General features: G+C 42.5%; 2 protein-coding genes across 2 annotated transcripts; one reads left to right on the top strand and one right to left on the bottom strand.

The window, feature by feature from the left end:
* The first annotated feature begins 642 nt into the window (after positions 1–642).
* LOC121302946 (adhesion G-protein coupled receptor G2-like) lies at positions 643–3,453 on the top strand. The gene is made up of 5 exons (XM_041233320.1): positions 643–770; positions 1,146–1,429; positions 2,221–2,322; positions 2,491–2,649; positions 3,067–3,453. The coding sequence occupies exons 2-5, from the start codon at positions 1,225–1,227 to the stop codon at positions 3,162–3,164; spliced, it is 564 nt and encodes a 187-aa protein (XP_041089254.1). The 5' UTR covers positions 643–770; positions 1,146–1,224; the 3' UTR covers positions 3,165–3,453.
* A 1,842-nt stretch (positions 3,454–5,295) lies between these two features.
* On the bottom strand, positions 5,296–17,796 carry LOC121302661 (gamma-aminobutyric acid receptor subunit rho-3). Its single transcript, XM_041232695.1, has 9 exons — positions 17,262–17,796; positions 15,100–15,212; positions 13,267–13,334; positions 12,577–12,800; positions 12,079–12,161; positions 11,190–11,327; positions 8,963–9,115; positions 7,595–7,788; positions 5,296–5,929 (listed from the first exon to the last, which is right to left on the bottom strand). The coding sequence occupies exons 1-9, from the start codon at positions 17,387–17,389 to the stop codon at positions 5,621–5,623; spliced, it is 1,410 nt and encodes a 469-aa protein (XP_041088629.1). The 5' UTR covers positions 17,390–17,796; the 3' UTR covers positions 5,296–5,620.
* Between the last annotated feature and the right edge of the window lie 181 nt (positions 17,797–17,977).

Here is a 17,977-nt window from a genome sequence, read left to right as displayed (position 1 = left end):
ACCTGTTAAACCTGGAGTGGAATAGCCCTGCAGGACCGTGACTGGACACCCCTGCAGCAGGAAGTCTGTACAAATGTGAAAAGCATTAGAGAGGGTACTATTTTAATCATTTTAACCGCGGTACTATTTAGATCTGCCACCATTTAGATGTGATTGTTGATGAATTAGATACATGAAGGTGACATTCTAGGGTACAGATCGTCTGCTTTGTATGATAAAAGGGATCAAATCAAATGATCGTTAGGGATGCACTATTAGATTAAGAGATGGAGGTGGAATGGGTGGCTTGTATCCTTACCAACTGTAAGTCACATGTGTTCATCATTCAGGAAGGATTGGTTGAACTGCAAGCAGCCATGCAGTGCTTTTGGTAATGCATCACAATACACATCTCTTGTCACGAGAGGACATCTGTTCATGAAACGTGATCCCATTTTGCAGTACTGGTGAAGGCTTCATCATGTGTCTTTATCCCGTTCCGGCGCTGAGTGCACAGTTGCACCATGTTCAGCTCCTCTTTGTGTATCTATTTTGTAATGTATAGTTTTTTTTTCAAAGTTTTGGCAGGGCAACTTCTCAAACCCCACAGAGCTCACAACTGTTTCTTTATGCATTCTAAAGCTTTGAAGCAGCCAATGAAAACCATCCTTCTGTTTGTTATCTGCTGTAGGAGTCCCTGCTGTTGTGGTTGCTATAGTAATAGCTATAAGCAGAGACAACTACGGGCTCAGTTCCTATGGGAAATATCCGGATAACTCACTGGATGAATTGTGAGTGGATCTTTTTGTTTTAACCCCTTTTTATCTCATGATTATTTCATATCTGTTTTCCCACTCTATTTGAAATGCCACACTGCACTGCAATCCATTCAGCTGAACATTACCAAGGCATTGATAAAGTGGGTACATTCAGACCTGGCATAATGTTCTGTGTCTGGAACAACATCCTCACTCACGCCAACAAATGTATAGTGTTTAGATAAACAGAGTTGAAGCAGAGTTTCATTACAATGTATCTATTCCCGGAAGGTCAGTACAGCTCTCCCTTAAGCTGTCTGTTAATGTTGCTGTTCCTCAATACAGGGCAGCGATGAAGTGTTTCTGAATCAATAGACCTCACGCCAGTTTCTCCTTTCCCTTTTGCAGCTGCTGGATCAACAGCAACGTTGCCTTTTACGTTTCGGTCGTGGGGTATTTCAGCGTGATCTTCCTGCTGAACATAGGCATGTTTATTGTTGTGCTGGTGCAGCTGTGCCGCATCAAGAGCCAGAAGCACCACACCAGCCAGCGGGGCAGCAGCTTCCGGGACATCAAGAGTGTGGCCGGCCTCACCTTCCTGCTGGGCATCACCTGGGGATTTGCTTTCTTTGCCTGGGGAGCGGTGCAGCTGGCCTTCATGTACCTGTTCGCCATCTTCAACACCTTGCAAGGTAACAAGCTCCTGTTGTGTAGTTACTCCACTCCGTTAGTTACTGTACGGTCCGTAGTTTGTAAGATACACAGACTGACTGCCAGAGAAGGTCAGAGGTAGGCACTAGTAGGAAGAACAAGATGGATCAGAGAATGTATCAGAGCATAAAGGATGAATACAAGTGAACTGCTAAACAAAAGCTCTGTGTGTATGTTTGTGTGTGTGTGTGCGTTTGTGTGTGTTACTGTCTTTTCCAAGCTTATGGAAAATATTCCTTCCCTATTTTAGGATGTTTGCAATCATTCTGAGTGGTTCTGAGAGGTGTGAATTCTCCAGTATTTAGTTCTTATCGATCATTTTTCAAGATATCTGTCTTTTATTTGGCTTTGCGCTTGTCTTTTCTTCCTTTCCCACTCCATTCAAATCAATGACAATGTGACGTGTCAACTCTGCCAGCCCCACCGGTTCCGTTTGTATATGTTGAAAGGAATGAGGGTCAGGGTTAGGGTTAGGGTTAGGGTTATGTGACTTCTATATATACCCTTATATTGAAGGGAATGAGGGTTAGGGTTATGTGACTTGTATATATACTGTTATATTGAAAGGAATGAGGAATGCATTTCAGTGCTTGCACTTAGGATTCTCCAGACAAGCCAGGTAAAGGTAGATTTAGAGACATTTTAAAGTAACTCGGAGCAGCAGAGCCAAGCACCACGCAGAAGGATTGCAGTCATGGTAAAATCGAAAGGGTTGCTTTTGAAATGACCCTGGAAGCTGCTGGTTTTATTTTCATTGCTCTTGCTCTTGTAGGGTTTTTTATCTTCGTGTTCCACTGCGCAGCCAAGGAGAATGTCCGGAAAGAGTGGAGGAGGAATCTGTGCTGTGGGAAACTCCGACTGGCCGAAAACTCAGGTAGGAATCGACTACTGCAACAACACAGCGGGAACCAGCTACTGAACCGCAATATTACAGTGTGTTCGAGTATTCACTCCTTATCAGAGATGACCTCTCATCGTTTTTTTTTTTTTTCTTTTTGAAGGAATTTTGATCTTTTTATTGATTTTTTTATTTTTTTGCCAGACTGGAGCAGGACAGCCACCAACATGAAGAAGAAGTCAGCGATGCTGGTCATGTCTTTCGGCTCTGGCTCCTCCAGCTCCCTGCACTCCAACATCACCTCCAGCGGCTCCAAAACCTTCCTCGTCAGCAGAGAGCACGCCGCTCCTGCCACTGGAAATGGTAACCAGCCTATGAAGATATTGCACTGCTAGCCAGCGGCTGCACGGTGACGTGCAGCCCTTTAATGAGACAGCCTTGTGTAAGATTTCAACTCGCATAGCTGTGTGTTTTAAATTCGCAGATATATAAAGTGGCCAGAGCTCAATGCAAGATTAGATAAAGGAGATTATAGGGGTATGAACTGGACTTGAGGTTGATGAGTGAATGAGGCAGTTTTAGGCAGAATTGTTTTGCTAGATTCAAAGCAAGTGGAATGGTGTAACCAGAACTGTTTTAAACGTTAAAAGTTTAATCGGGTATTAGTATTGTGTTGAGTGAATCACTCTGGGTTCTCAGAAAAGACTCAAACTCAACAGTACTGGTGTTCATGCATGCCTGTAATGATGTTTCTGGTCTGTCTTGACGCTTGTGCTTCAGATAACCACTACACGGAGAGGGAGAGGGTGTCGCTCAATACACCGAATGGAGATGTCATGCTCAATGAGATCTCCCACGACAGCTATAAGTTGTCATAAGCTGGAGGAAAATGATTACAAAACAGTCAGCCTTTCCCTGAGGAAGACTTTGAAGAAACAAGGAGGCATGACGTTCAGCGAAGTGCAGTGACGTTAAACGCTAAAACGACATGACGTTGCATTCCCACCATTCGGTCAACAAAAGCTGTTGTGTTTCTAAGTGGGTTTGTGTGTTTGTTTGTCTGTTTGTTTGTTTGTGCCACACACCATATGTTTATAAATGTAATGGTTTAAATTTTATAGGAGTAAAATGAACAACAAGTGGAATATTTGCAGCACTTGCACAAACCATTTCCTTTGAATGTTATTCAGTCTCATGAACAAGCTGATATGATAATTAAGCCTTCCTAAGCTTTTGTCAAAACTTCAGTGAACCTGCTTGCAGAGGGAGGGCAGGGCAATCATTGGAACAGCACAGTGCTCCTTGAGAATGGTGTTCAGAACTAGGTTCCTGCCAGTGGAAACACAGCCTTAGATATTCTCCACAGCTTGCCAAAGAATATCTGCCCCAGAGTTTGTTATCAGCTCATCCTATGGCACAGAGGAGTGGGTAGCGGTTAGCGAGTTCAGCGTTTTTATTGGTTCGCTTTCCCCCATCCTTCCCAGGATTCCTTTCAAGTTATCAGTAGCTGTAGACTGAAGTGGCATTTTACAGCAAGCTAATGGTTTATCAATACAGCTTTTGAACAGCGCAAACCACTGTCACCTATATTTTACCTGTAGTGGTTCAGTTGAATGAGGCTTTATTGAATGATGAAGGTTTAGTTTTTTATTTTCATCTTTTAAAAACTGTTTAACCTAAGAGAATGAGCTAGATTCTCAAGACGATTTCCTCCAAATGAACTCTTATTTAGCTTGAGGACTGCTCACAAGCCCCAACATCGTATCCAAGTTTTTATTTCTGATTTGTTAACTTTATTGGCTGTGATTGTCACCAGTTTTGATGAGGTAGGTCTGAGAATGTAACCCACTGTTTATGACTCCTTCATGTTTTGTTTTAATACTGTAATACAGGGCCCTGTATTACAGTATTAAAGGCTGTTTTTGAATGCTAGCGTAGAATTCTCATTCTAAAAGGTAACGTGCAGCTAGATGAGAGTGTGGAGCTTCTGTCATGTTAATAAACCGCACCGTTCTCACAGTGGAGCCAGGGGGCAGTGTTGTGTTCAAACAAGCTGTACTAGAATGCTTGTGATGTGAGCTGTGCATGACTTCTCCCCAGAATCATGTGCATTCTGACAAGCTGGTTGGTCTATTGGTTCCAGCCTGTCCCAGTGGATAGATCTGAGTATTAGATTTGAAGAGATCTGGAGATTCGAGAGATTTAGGTCCGCCACTGTTTAGATCAAAACCCCAGATTTCAGAACATTTCAGTACATCTCATTGTGCCATAAGTGTCGCCTCACTTATACACAGTACACGACCAACCAACTACCAAATCTAAAGACGCGGAGAGCACTGTTCTGAATTAGTTTAGTAAGCTGAAGGAGGAACTCCTTTATTGAGTATACATGAAAAACCTGGAGTAAAGTCTTTGTAAATATGGTCTTTAGTACAGTAGAATGGTAAGGAGTATCTTTAGAGCAAACCTGTTCCAATGCGCTCTCCTCTCACCTTGCTTGTAGCAGCTGAACAGAGCAATGCGACAGTATGGAACTTAAAATCTGCGGTGTGTTCTTTACATGTTCTGGAACACGGGTGTAGAGTTCTAGCTCTGTTGTGCAGTTTGTAATTTTTAAGGTCATGTTTTCTCCAAAAATATATACATTGCAGTAAAAATAGTATTGTACTATACATTTATGTATGCTGGTAAATGGTACGTACTGTATGTTGTGATGGTAGGCATTAATAATTTATGAACATGTAAAATAGTAGTTTGTACTGTAATGTGATAAATTGCATTCAACAAATCTGTACCTGACTAATGACTTTAAACAGTGCGTAACTTCTAAAGTCATTTAAATAGATTTATTTTTACATTGTTCTTTACGGTTTGCTCCCTTGGGGAAATAAATACCACAATTTTGGAGGTGACAAAAAACACCACATAAGCAATTGAAATGACATTGCAAGCTACTTACTCTTTCAACTCATACCCCAATGCATTCTGGTAGGTGTAGTCCTGATGTGAAAGGTACCTGAGACGGGTAATACAGAATGCATTGCAATGAAAAGCCTGAACTGTCCCAAACGGTCCTAGTGCATGGAGTCATATGGCAACCCTATATAGGACTGCCTTATAATGAGTGGGCACTGTAAGTACAGAATGTTGTTGCTTTGGTGTACACAGCTGGTGCAGAAACAGAAATCAGACGCCACTTCGGATGGATTTACAATGATACATTTATTTGGAATTGGTTACATATTAACATCTGTGAGTGGAATTTGTAGAAAGTGTTTTCTTATTATAATCCAGTGTTGCGTTCGTGAAGAGTAATGCTGGCTAGCAGTGATGGCTATGAATACAGACTCCAATAGATGATGTTGAAGAGAAGGTAAGCAAACGGAAAGAGAATCCTGGAATAGGAGTCGATGATGTGGCTGTTGTTGATGACGTATTCGACGCTGCGTTTCAGCGATCTCGTTCTGCGCAGGCGACGGCCCTCGCTCGGGACGTTGACTGTGGTGTTTCTCCGCGGAGGGGGGCGCCCCTCGGGGTTCATGGGGTTCATAGGGATGGAGGAGAAGGCCGTCAGGTCAATGTCGTTGTCGTGGAAACACCCGTCAAACGCCATGGCTTGCGTGGTATTGTATGTCACTGGAATCTGGAAGATACAAAGATGTCAAGGACTGTCTGAGAAAAGTGAATGGTAGTTTTGGATGTGTCACGCATCGTTCAGTCAGGACAGCTCTTGCCACTTAAAACCTTTCTATTAAAGAATAATCACAGCTGATATAAACTCTGAATTTGGACTTGCTCGGATTAGGCACTTTTGGTGCTGGAAGAGGTAAGGGGGTAAACTCAAAGCACACACTGGCTTTTAAGAGGTATGGCAGCTCTTTGATAAATAATCATTATTTCTTTGGGTCAGACATGAATCCAGTGCCCTGCTGAGTATATCATGAGCAATAACGATTCTATGGTAATCTCTTCAAAGAACAGCAGGCAGGGAGTGCAGGAACCCTGGTATCATGCTCAGACTGCAGTACAAATCACAACATGAGACACAGCTGAGTCCTCAACATTTTATTTTGCACCCACACTGTCCGAGCCCCAATAGCAACGCTTCAGAAGAAGCACCTGTACTGTCTTCACACTGCAGAGGGCAGCAGCAACACAGAAGCTGTCTCATTCCAGCCCAGTGTCCTGACTGAGAACAATCAAGATGGGATACTTTCAAGGCTTTTCATATTCATACAGTAATTCATAAAATTTCAGTGACATTCTCTGACCAGCAGAGGGAGCTAAAGAGCCACACTGGATCTTTCCCCTGATGTTATGAGTCACTTTCACACCTGCTGACTACAATAGCAAACAATGTTATCAAAGCATGAGAATGCTTTGCTAAAGTCAAACACTTGATTCTCCAATATACTTCACCGTGAACTGTAACAAGGGTCCTGCCTGCAAACCTGTGCCCTCAAGACTACAGTGTAACGACGGAGACTCCCACTGGAACAGTGATGGAGTACAGAAACACAGTCGCAATCACTAACAATCACCTTCAATCTCTGTTGGGACAATCTTATTAGCAAATTATCGTATTTGGAATACCTACAGTATTGTGCCAGCGACCACAATCTTTGAGAAGCAGTGATCTCAACAGCAAACAAACCTTACCCTTACCCCGCCCCCTTTCCTATAGCTCCTGTTCCAGCCCCACTCCACTGTTTGTATTGCAATAAGCAGATCTATAATAAATCTCAAGGCTGGGGGGAAAGCAACAGCAGGACCAGATTATTGTATTTCAGAACAGCAGCACTGATTAGACCGCTGGTCCTCATTGGAAATGTGTGCAGGGCTTCATAAGTCACAATAAAATAACTGGCCATCTGTTACTGAATCTTGCCTCTCTGACCACTCCTTTGGCAGTATTATATAGGGTTACCATATGACTCCATGCACACTAGGACAGTTTGGGACAGTTCATTCTGGTACATTTTACCTGTCTCAGGTACCTTTCACAGCAGGACTACACTTACCAGAATGCACTGCGGTGAGAGTCCCAAATTGTCCTAGTGTACATGAAGTCATATGATAGGTAACCCCAGTCTTGTAGATCAGAATGCTTCATCAGCTAGTATCTGGAGATAGCAGGTGGGAAATGTCTTGGGTCCCAAGAGGGGCGCATGTGGCCCACGAGTTGTATAACTACTATAGATATACTACTTTAGACCATTGAAACAGACCAACAAAATAAAGCAAGCACGGATGGTTTACTTGAGTTCAAAAAAAAAAAAAAAAAAAAAAAAAAAAGAGAACCAATAACCTTCGTGCTTTTAAGCTTCTTCATCTCCTCAATGGTGGTCAGGTAGTTGACGGCTGCGTACTCGATGACGGAGAGGAAGACGAAGAGGAAGCTGGTCCACAGGTAGATATCCACGGCCTTCACATAGGAGACCTGCGGCATGGAGGCTGACACGCCTGTGATTATAGTGGTCATCGTCAAAACTGTGGTTATTCCTGAAGCAGACAACAGGAAAAGGGTTTTGTGGTGTTGTTGGCGTTGTTTAGGGTCTAAAAAACGGGGACTCACGAGCAGATGGTGTCTGTCCATCCTGTCTGTCTGTCTGTCTGTCATATGCTACCTGGTAAACATGAGAACTGCCACAATTTTGCAGCAGTATCAGATCCTCCTGTAGATGTTTGCTTTTGACTTTAACACTAGAACCACCATGACAGTCATTTTGACGGTTTTCTCTTTTAAAATGTAAATTACTCTGCGTGTGTCAAAGATACGTGGTTCTCCATTCTTGACTTTTCCTCACTATGTATTAAATACCCTGATGGTGTTTGAAAGGCAGGATCGCAAAAATAAATTAAACAAAATAGTAGTAAGATTACACACTGTGAGTCAGTTTTGGGAGAAACTATAGCTGGTGACTCATGAAGTATTAAAGTCATTTACTGTAACTTACTTTACTGGAGCATTAGTTGAATACACCTACCACATATTTGCAAAATGAATAATTAATCTGTATCCCTTAAAAAGCCTTCCCTGTAGTGTTTCAAGGTCAAAGCATATCAATATGTAGTTAAAAGCACTGGGAATGCTTGTTAAACTACTGGTGAAGCATGGTGAATCACATATATGAGATTTCATCCATAACTTCATAGTGCTAACATAAGAGTTTGCTAAAAGAAGCTAGACACATTGAATGGCGTATATAGTAGACAGTGGCACTGCAAACATCCTCGCTGGCTGCTGTACAGTTTGGTAAATACAAGACTGGGAAAGCACAGAAAACTAACAATGGCTGTGCAAATGTAAATGTGTAAGAGTGTAAGGGCAGTCCCATGGTTAGCCATTATTAATCAACACGTTTCTCAGCCACTCAGCTGGATGGGTTAATGGACATCCCAGTACAGCCTATAGAAGAGACTCCTGGTGCAAGAAAAACTATTAGCTTAGTCAACCAACATTTCTGCAGTGTGATGTAACTTTTGGTCTAGTAACAGGTCCAAAATTAAACACATTTTTCAATTTATAAATCCTTGGTGTTTAAAAAAAACCTAGCCACTCCTTTGGAAAACAACAGCCTGGGCAACACACAGAACTGGGTCATACTGACTGGCGCTACAGGTCAGAAGCCATAGCTGTGTATCAATGGCACCAGGACTGAAGTTTTAACATTACCTAGTGACACCCTGGCTGGAACAGCTCTCCTGTCAATCCAGAAAGAAACCCAGGACAGCATCACCATTAACATGGTCGGGAAGTATGTCTGCAGCATAAAGAAGAATATATGCCTCCTGAGTATGAAGTTTATATACAGCCGGTTGTACCACCCTGTAACATAGAGAAGGAGAAATGATCAATGAACGTAGTAGCTGCTCTGTGTTTAAAGCACACACACACACAGAGGCACACACACACACACACAGAGGCACACACACACACACACACACACACACACACACACACACACACACACAGAGGCACACACACACACACACACACACACACACACACACACACACACACACACACACACACACACACACACACACACACACACACACACACACACACACACACACACACACACACACACACACACACACACACACACACACACACACAGAGGCACACACACACACACACACACACACACACACACACACACACACACACACACACACACACACACACACACACACACACACACACACACACACACACACACACACACACACACACACACACACACACACACACACACACACACACACACACACACACACACACACACACACACACACACACACACACACACACACACACACACACACACACACACACACACACACACACACACACACACACACACACACACACACACACACACACACACACACACACACACACACACACACACACACACACACACACACACACACACACACACACACACACACACACACACACACACACACACACACACACACACACACACACACACACACACACACACACACACACACACACACACACACACACACACACACACACACACACACACACACACACACACACACACACACACACACACACACACACACACACACACACACACACACACACACACACACACACACACACACACACACACACACACACACACACACACACACACACACACACACACACACACACACACACACACACACACACACACACACACACACACACACACACACACACACACACACACACACACACACACACACACACACACACACACACACACACACACACACACACACACACACACACACACACACACACACACACACAGAGGCACACACACACACACACACACACACACACACACACACACACACACACACACACACACACACACACACACACACACACACACACACACACACACACACACACACACACACACACACACACACACACACACACACACACACACACACACACACACACACACACACACACACACACACACACACACACACACACACACACACACACACACACACACACACACACACACACACACACACACACACACACACACACACACACACACACACACACACACACACACACACACACACACACACACACACACAGACACACACACACACACACACACACACACACACACACACACACACACACACACACACACACACACACACACACACACAGAGACACACACACACACAGAGGCACACACACACACACTGACCCATGGTCATGTAATGAAAGGTTCATGTATTCAGTGTAGAGGATGCATTTGTTTTTGTACTTGTTCTCGGAGGCATCATGCTTTCTTGGGCAGCAGACCATACTTTTACATCATTTCATCTTGATAGTCATGAAGTGCGAATGCGTATTGTGTAACAGTGTTTTAATGTTAGTTGACAGTGGGTTAAATTGCTTTGATGTTCTAATGCATGTTTTTACGACAAACAAGTATAAAAAAAATAAAAATAAATAAGCATTCACGTTGTGGATACTCATGTACACTCGTTACTTGGCACACCCTTATTATATAGTATGGGCTATAGTATTAAAAGAAAGATTTTTCTAGCATGGTCTATGTTTGATGTAGTTTTACCTCCTGTTTTTGTACCTGAGCATTCCACTGCTGGTATTTAAAACATCTAGTCTTTCTGCATGCCTCTATACCTCGCCACTTTCAACGAAAATGAAAATGAAAGAAGACTTGCACAGCTGAATCATTTAGTTGTCCAAAAAGGCAACCCCCAGCAAAACAGCTGAGAGCACTGGCACACTGGTGGATGCTGAACATGTCTTTGGTCTTTGTTGGTAAGGAACTGTACGCAAACCACACGTTTTACAGAATGCAATGCTGCAGACTTACCAGTGCTGCTGTAGAAAGCAAGACCATTGAAAGGATTGAATTGTTCAATGAAGAACTGGGACAGCAGAATCTCCTCCGTCCTCAAAGAATCATTCCCGTTCTTCCAGTAGAGCATCAAATCCTTTTCATTGTACGCATCTTGAAGTGCGAAAAGAAAGAATGAATATTTAGGTGAAGATAATGGGCTGGATTCTTCACCTCTCCTTAATAGGTTGTGCTGAAAATGCTCTTTGAAATCTCCAAGTTTAAGAGGCATGCAAAGGGTCATTATAGCAGCACTGTTTTTCCTTGCTAAATTAAATATCAGGGTTGGCCAAGCCTGGTCCTGGAGAGCTACGATCCTGCAGGTTGTCTGGGTATCTTTAAAGCATCAATGGCTAAAGACCTGGAATTTATTTTAGCGTTGACCAATTAAGAAAATAATTGGTTCAATTAAGTTCAACCCTTCAATAAATTGTGTCTTCTTATTAAAACACTATGGAAACAAGTAATACTACAAAAGAAATGCTCAGTTGAAATTAGACAGGTATTTCAGTGCTAAGTCTTTGACACACAGACGCATGGAGCGCTGGTGGGTCATGTGATTGAGAGCTTGTTTGAATCAGAGAGAGATAAGATTCGTGGATAATCATACGGGGCGGCAGTGGTGGACCCTAAATCTGAAGGTACCAGAACATCGCTAAAATATTGATTTTCTTAAACAAGAATTATTATACTAATTCACATTTTATTTGTATACCTAACGCCTAGTAACACATATTTCCACAAAGTGTCTTTCTCCGTCTTTGTGTCCACAGTTGTAGTGGATGCACTGTTCCTGGCGTCTTCATCAGCAGTTTCAGCCTTCTTAAACAGTAGTTTAGAAAATGGTAGATATTCACATACTCACAGCTCTCGAGCTCTAGAGAACAGTTCTGCTTGTCCAGAGGGAATCTACTGAAATCCATGGAGCACAGAGCCGTCACAGTGATCCTGCAGGAGATGGTAAGAGCGAGGAATGGAAAGGGCAATCAGAAGAAACAAATGGAGTTCAGCAGAGACTATTGATTGCAAAGGATTTGATTTTGCAAGCCTTAATTAAACATTCACTGCTAGACGAATTGCCCTGATGCCCTCTTCGGATAATTAGACCCCTAGTGGCACAGGCTTCCCTTGCGTGTTGCTAGACTAAAGCACTTCCTTGTGTATTTGTTTCATGATGAGAAATGTCAGAATCTAATGAATCTATTAATTTTTTCCAGTCCGATATTCTGTTAAGAATTCGGTTTCCGATTGCAGCAGGTAATACAGCAGGCAGCAAAAACATGCCTGCACCCTATATACAAATGCACCCTGTATACAAATTCTCTTATACAAATACGTGCAGATCATTATGACAGGCTCTTACCTGACGCTGTACAGAATATTGCCATCCGGATAGACTCTCAACATGATGTTCTCCATGGTGGTGTCATGGATAAAGGACCTCTTCGAGTGCACAAAGAAGACATCAGGAACCCAGATCTTCTTTACCAGCCTCCCATCAAAGGTCCGGCTCTTATTGCTGGTGCTGGGAAAGGACAGGCGCTCATCCTTCCAGTAATGTCTGAGGTACAAGGTCATCGTGAAGTCCTGCAGGAGCACAAGAAGTCAGTCAACAGTAACACAAACTCAGACAACAGCAACAGCCTGAGACTCTAAGTCAGGGACAGGATGGACAAGGGCTTTAATCCGAGATGGAGTTTGCTCTTTTTAGTTCCTTTTAGTGAAACAAAACAATTAAGGGCAGCTGGTCAGGTTAACTTCAGGACTCAAAGGTGTTCCTGCATTGTTATGTAACATCTGATCTGATAAATCCACACTTTTTCCATTAGTAATGTGGAAGGCTATTTCATATGATTAGTGCATGATTATAGCTCTTCTCCGATTATATCTGAAGGTTACACAACATACTGTGCACTAATAGAGCTTTCTGATTGTTTAAGTAACATTAAATTAATAGAACCTCCCCCCCTCACACACACACACACACACACACACACACACACTCCTTCCCTTCCCAACACATGAGAGAATTATTCAAACAAATGTAGCTTACCATATTGACTTCTGAAATGCTGTCTATACTCTCCACCTGGACATCAATCCCAACTGGAATAGCACTGCCTGGAAGGGAACGAAACAACAGTAACACAATGATGATGATGATGATGATGATGATGATGATGATGACGATGATGATGATGAAGATGATGATGATGACGATGGGGGTCAACCACAATATTGCTGGTGCAGTGCTGCTATGCTGGTTATAACGGACTCATAACAGCAGCTCATACAGTCCTGTGTCATGTATGTGGGCAGGCTTACAGTGCTAAACCATCAGGATGTGCTTTGTGAAAACTGAACACAATGGAAGTACATTTAGAATGTGTGCTTTCAGACATGATGTGCAGTGCGGTGACGCAATTAGTGTTTAAAATGTGTTTAAGCTTGCAATGGAAATAGGATTGCAAAAGAGCTTAGTGCTTCAAGAACAACATTCAAGACACAAGACAAATTCACTGTCAAGTTCTGTTCTGCTATATGATAATGCATATATTTTAATAATGCACTTGCAGGGCTGGAGTCTCTTGAGCTACAGTATTTACTTCTTATATAACCCTCATAGGGAGAACTTGCTATAGTACGAATGATCATTTCTAGTACAATAGTGCAACAGTGCAATGCAATTAATGAATTGATCAGAGTGAGTGCGCAGTGTAATCACTTTTATATTCCTGCCTCCTCGAGGCCTTCCTCGTGCCAAGCCTCTTGATTTTAGGAATCTCGTTTGCTTTTAGTCCAGTTGCTAAGCCAGATGTCAGTGACGTGAGAACAACAAAAAATCCAATCAAATAACCCCAAATGCTCCAATTCTTTTAAATCCTGAACTGAACTGAACCTTTTCTGTTAAGGCAAAAGTAGTCCAGGAGGGATTTTCTGGAACTGCGGCAAGCAAATGTTCAGTGGAGAAAAGAGGTCTAATCTGAAATTAATGGTGTTATGAACCCTGCTTGCCGCTATCCAGGTGCAGGGGCGTAACTTTGGGTTCCAAAGCAGAGGGGCCAGTTTCTGTAGCTGGGTCATATAGTGACAACATTAAAAATAGCCCTTCACTTCATTCAGATAGGCGTCTTTGTTGCCCTGAACACCATCTTCAGAGCACAGGAGGGGATATTTCACAAATTTCATATTGAAAATAAAAATTAAAAACTTGTAGAAACAGTTCTTTACTCCCAGGCTCTGCTTCCTCCTCTCTGCTTGAGATTGCCCATAATGCATTGCACACCAACGCAGCCTCAGTTCGTTGGTGTTTTTCCGTTGGTCCTAATGGAGACTTCTATACTGACTAATCATTGTAGGAATGCATTATTGAGAAATACAAGTTTTAGTACGGCTGCAATGTGAGCAGGACATTTCTCCCATCATTGAGAGTGAGGGGGGGCAAGCCACCCCCTCGTCCCCTGTGTAAATTACATACAATAACATTAGAAAACACACACATACATTTGTAATGACTATCTAATAAACATATATGTTTTTACCCTGTTAAACGTTGACCCCAGTATAAGCAATGCTTTTGCCATGGTTATACTATGCATTTACCATGCTTGCCGTGGTTTGCCATGCTTTTGTTATGATATACATTTAGAAGGGTATTTACACATGAAGTTGCATGCTGTACAGAAATAAGTGAGCAGTCATAGGGTATTCACTGTGTAATAAACCACAATTATAGACACTAGATGTAAACGACAACTCTTTTCATTTTAAAATCTGCATATTTCCAGAAACTATACCAAAAGGAACACCCATAGCAATGTTATATCAACCTTGTTAATAGCACACATGAATACAGAGCTAAGTCAAAGGAGGAGAGAAACCCTACTTCCGAATCCAGGCCTCATTGCGAAGTCATGCTCCTCAATGCGAAGAAGCTGTTCTGATTTTATCAGCGTTGATTTAGTGCTGTCCGATTTTTTCATCCGAAATTCTGGACGGCTGCAAATACAAGTACAGTTACAGGAGTTCAGCACAACAGTCTGGACATCGATAATAGCAAAACAGTTTAATAGAAGTTCAGAAATAACAATAATGTGGAAGGCATTCGTTTGGAGAATAAAAATAACAATTCAACATTACGTGGTCAGTTGGGATATTAAAGACAGTCACTTTGGATATAAGTACCTGAAAGCCCTGCCCATTATCAAACTCAACCCCTCCGACTGACTCTTCTAGTGTCCCTCCCCTCACCGTAACATTACTGTCTCAGCTGTTCATTGACTCTTCTAGTGTCCCTCCCCTCACCGTAACATTACTGTGTCAGCTGTTCACTGACTCTTCTAGTGTCCCTCCCCTCACCGTAACATTACTGTCTCAGCTGTTCACTGGTAGAGATTAGAAGTATCAAAGGTCAGCAATTACCTTTCTTTTAAGTCTCTATTACACTTGCATTGTCTTGTACAGCTGGCCTCAGAAAACACACACACACAAACACACACACAACACAACACAATGCATCCTGTATATCTCTATCCTTCCAAACCCAGGTACACTCCCCACGTCAACGCTAAACGTGTTTAATAAAATCAAATAAAAGGAAATCAGCTGACTATCATGAAGACCAATTAATTCACAAGTAGTTCTGCTACCAGGAGGACCACTCCACTCCAGGTTTAACAGGTACATTCCTATAGGTGACTACTTCAGGGCATGGATGGATGGAATTTCGAACAGGGATGGAACAAAGGCCAGGAGAGGAAGGGCTGGCTTTGACGGCCCTTGTGCTAAATCTTTCATTTCCTTCATAGCAGTTCTTTGAAGAAACAATAAAGGGAGCTGAAGCAGACAGTCAAGGACACTCTTACACAAGCGCAGGATTTAAGTCTGATAACTTTTGTCCAAAGTTCACAGTTTACTGAGCAATTTACTTGCACAATTTTATATTGTTATATTCTTTTACAATTCATTTTTTTTCATGTGTTAACAAACTCACAGTTTCGAGGAAGGGTCACCTAGTGATCATTTTTATACTGGCTTCATTAAGGAAATTCCACCTTGCTCTGGGCTGCTCAGAGACTGCCCAAAGGGGGCCTTACTACACATGACAAACAGTAATAAATGATGATTAAGAACACATTACACAGGATACATCATTCAGAGGGTTAAAAGCATTCATTTAAATAGAAATCATCCTTTTTACTATTGTGTGGTCTAACCCAATATTTCCATGGTATAAATTAGGCAGATGTCAATGTATAGGTTCTTATCACCTATGAGAACCAGCTTTGAGAAAATCACTGCTTTTATTTTCAATTCAAGGTGTTGTTTAGGTCCAGGAAATGGAAGCTGAAATCAAAAGACCATTCAAAAGACCAGTGGTATGGTCTGGGTTTCCACTGCTGTTCCAGTGAACAGAGTGTGTCTTAGGGATTGTCTTGTATTCTGCTTGAGGTAGCCCAACCTTCCATCTGTTCTGGGGACACCTCCACCAGGTACGGGTGGTCGTTATGAACTCAACATTTTCAATAGAACTCATACTTGGCAGCCATTAGCCACAGGTTCTTAATATATCACAAACACTGGCCTGGTCACACGGGTGACTAGCATGTGGTCCACAAGCTGGCAGCACACAGGCAACAGCGTAAGGCAAACCAAACCAATCATAATGTACGTTTCTGTCACAAGACGTAAACATGCTGCAAAGGAAGGCTGCTGCCGCTGCTTTAATAGCAATGTTAGACGAGGAAGAGGAGGAGAGTTGATAGAAAAAAGTTGAATTAAATACCACCTCAGATTCAAATAGTTCAAATCATAACCCTAACCCCAACCCTAACCCTAACCCTAACCCTTACACTAACCCTAACCCTAACCCTAACCCTAACCCTAACCCTAACCCTAACCCTAACCTGAACCCTAACCCTAACCCTAACTCTAACCCTAACCCCCTAACCCCAACGCCGACTGCAGGTCCAAACTGCTCACTGGGAAAAGGTGAACAGATTTGACATTCATCACACTCACAGCAGCAGCAGCAGAAGCCTGGCTCACCTGCCTTGTTTCCTGTGGTCGTTCAGAGGCACCTCCGTTTGTTTCTTACTGTCTGGGAAGTCACTTCCATTCAGCAGAGCTATTGGCCAAAGCCAGGTCAGGAGAAACAGTTTAAAAGCGAGCGGCATGGTGCTCACAACAAGGCAGAGGCCAGCGAGTGACACGTTGATATTCGTCTCACCTCATTCGAAACAGGCAACTTCACTAAATATTCACAAACCGTTGGCCTGCTGGCTCTAAGCCTCTCGCCATCTCAGTTTTACTTCTTTTTTATTCAGTACAGTTTTCAGCAATCCTCTTTATTCTTGCAGTATTTTCCTCAGCCTGGTATTCCCCGGTTGGGCAATACAGGTTTTCCCCATCATACTCCCTGTCCCCGAGGTTCAGAATGCGAAGCTGAGCGTGACGGTCCCGCTGGGTATTCCTCCCACTGTTTGCGTGACATGATTTGTTTTCCGATTAAACCGAAACATAATTTATTTCTATAATGACAGAAGAATGACGTTAATTCTTTTTAATCTTCTTATCCCGGGCCGCTGCACCCAAATCTTTCAGTAACCTACCACGTCAGGAATAAAACAGAGAAGAAAAAAAAAAGATCACGGTTTTAATCATAGCTTCCAAAAATAAAAATAAATAAATAAAAATAACCTACTTTTAGGACTTAACCCGCTTTTTGTAAGTAGGGCTTAGCCTTTATACTGTTCCTAGCTGAT

Source organism: Polyodon spathula, chromosome 30, assembly GCF_017654505.1.
Source record: "Polyodon spathula isolate WHYD16114869_AA chromosome 30, ASM1765450v1, whole genome shotgun sequence".
Lineage (NCBI taxonomy): Eukaryota > Metazoa > Chordata > Actinopteri > Acipenseriformes > Polyodontidae > Polyodon > Polyodon spathula.
This window is presented reverse-complemented; position numbering and strand designations above follow the sequence as displayed.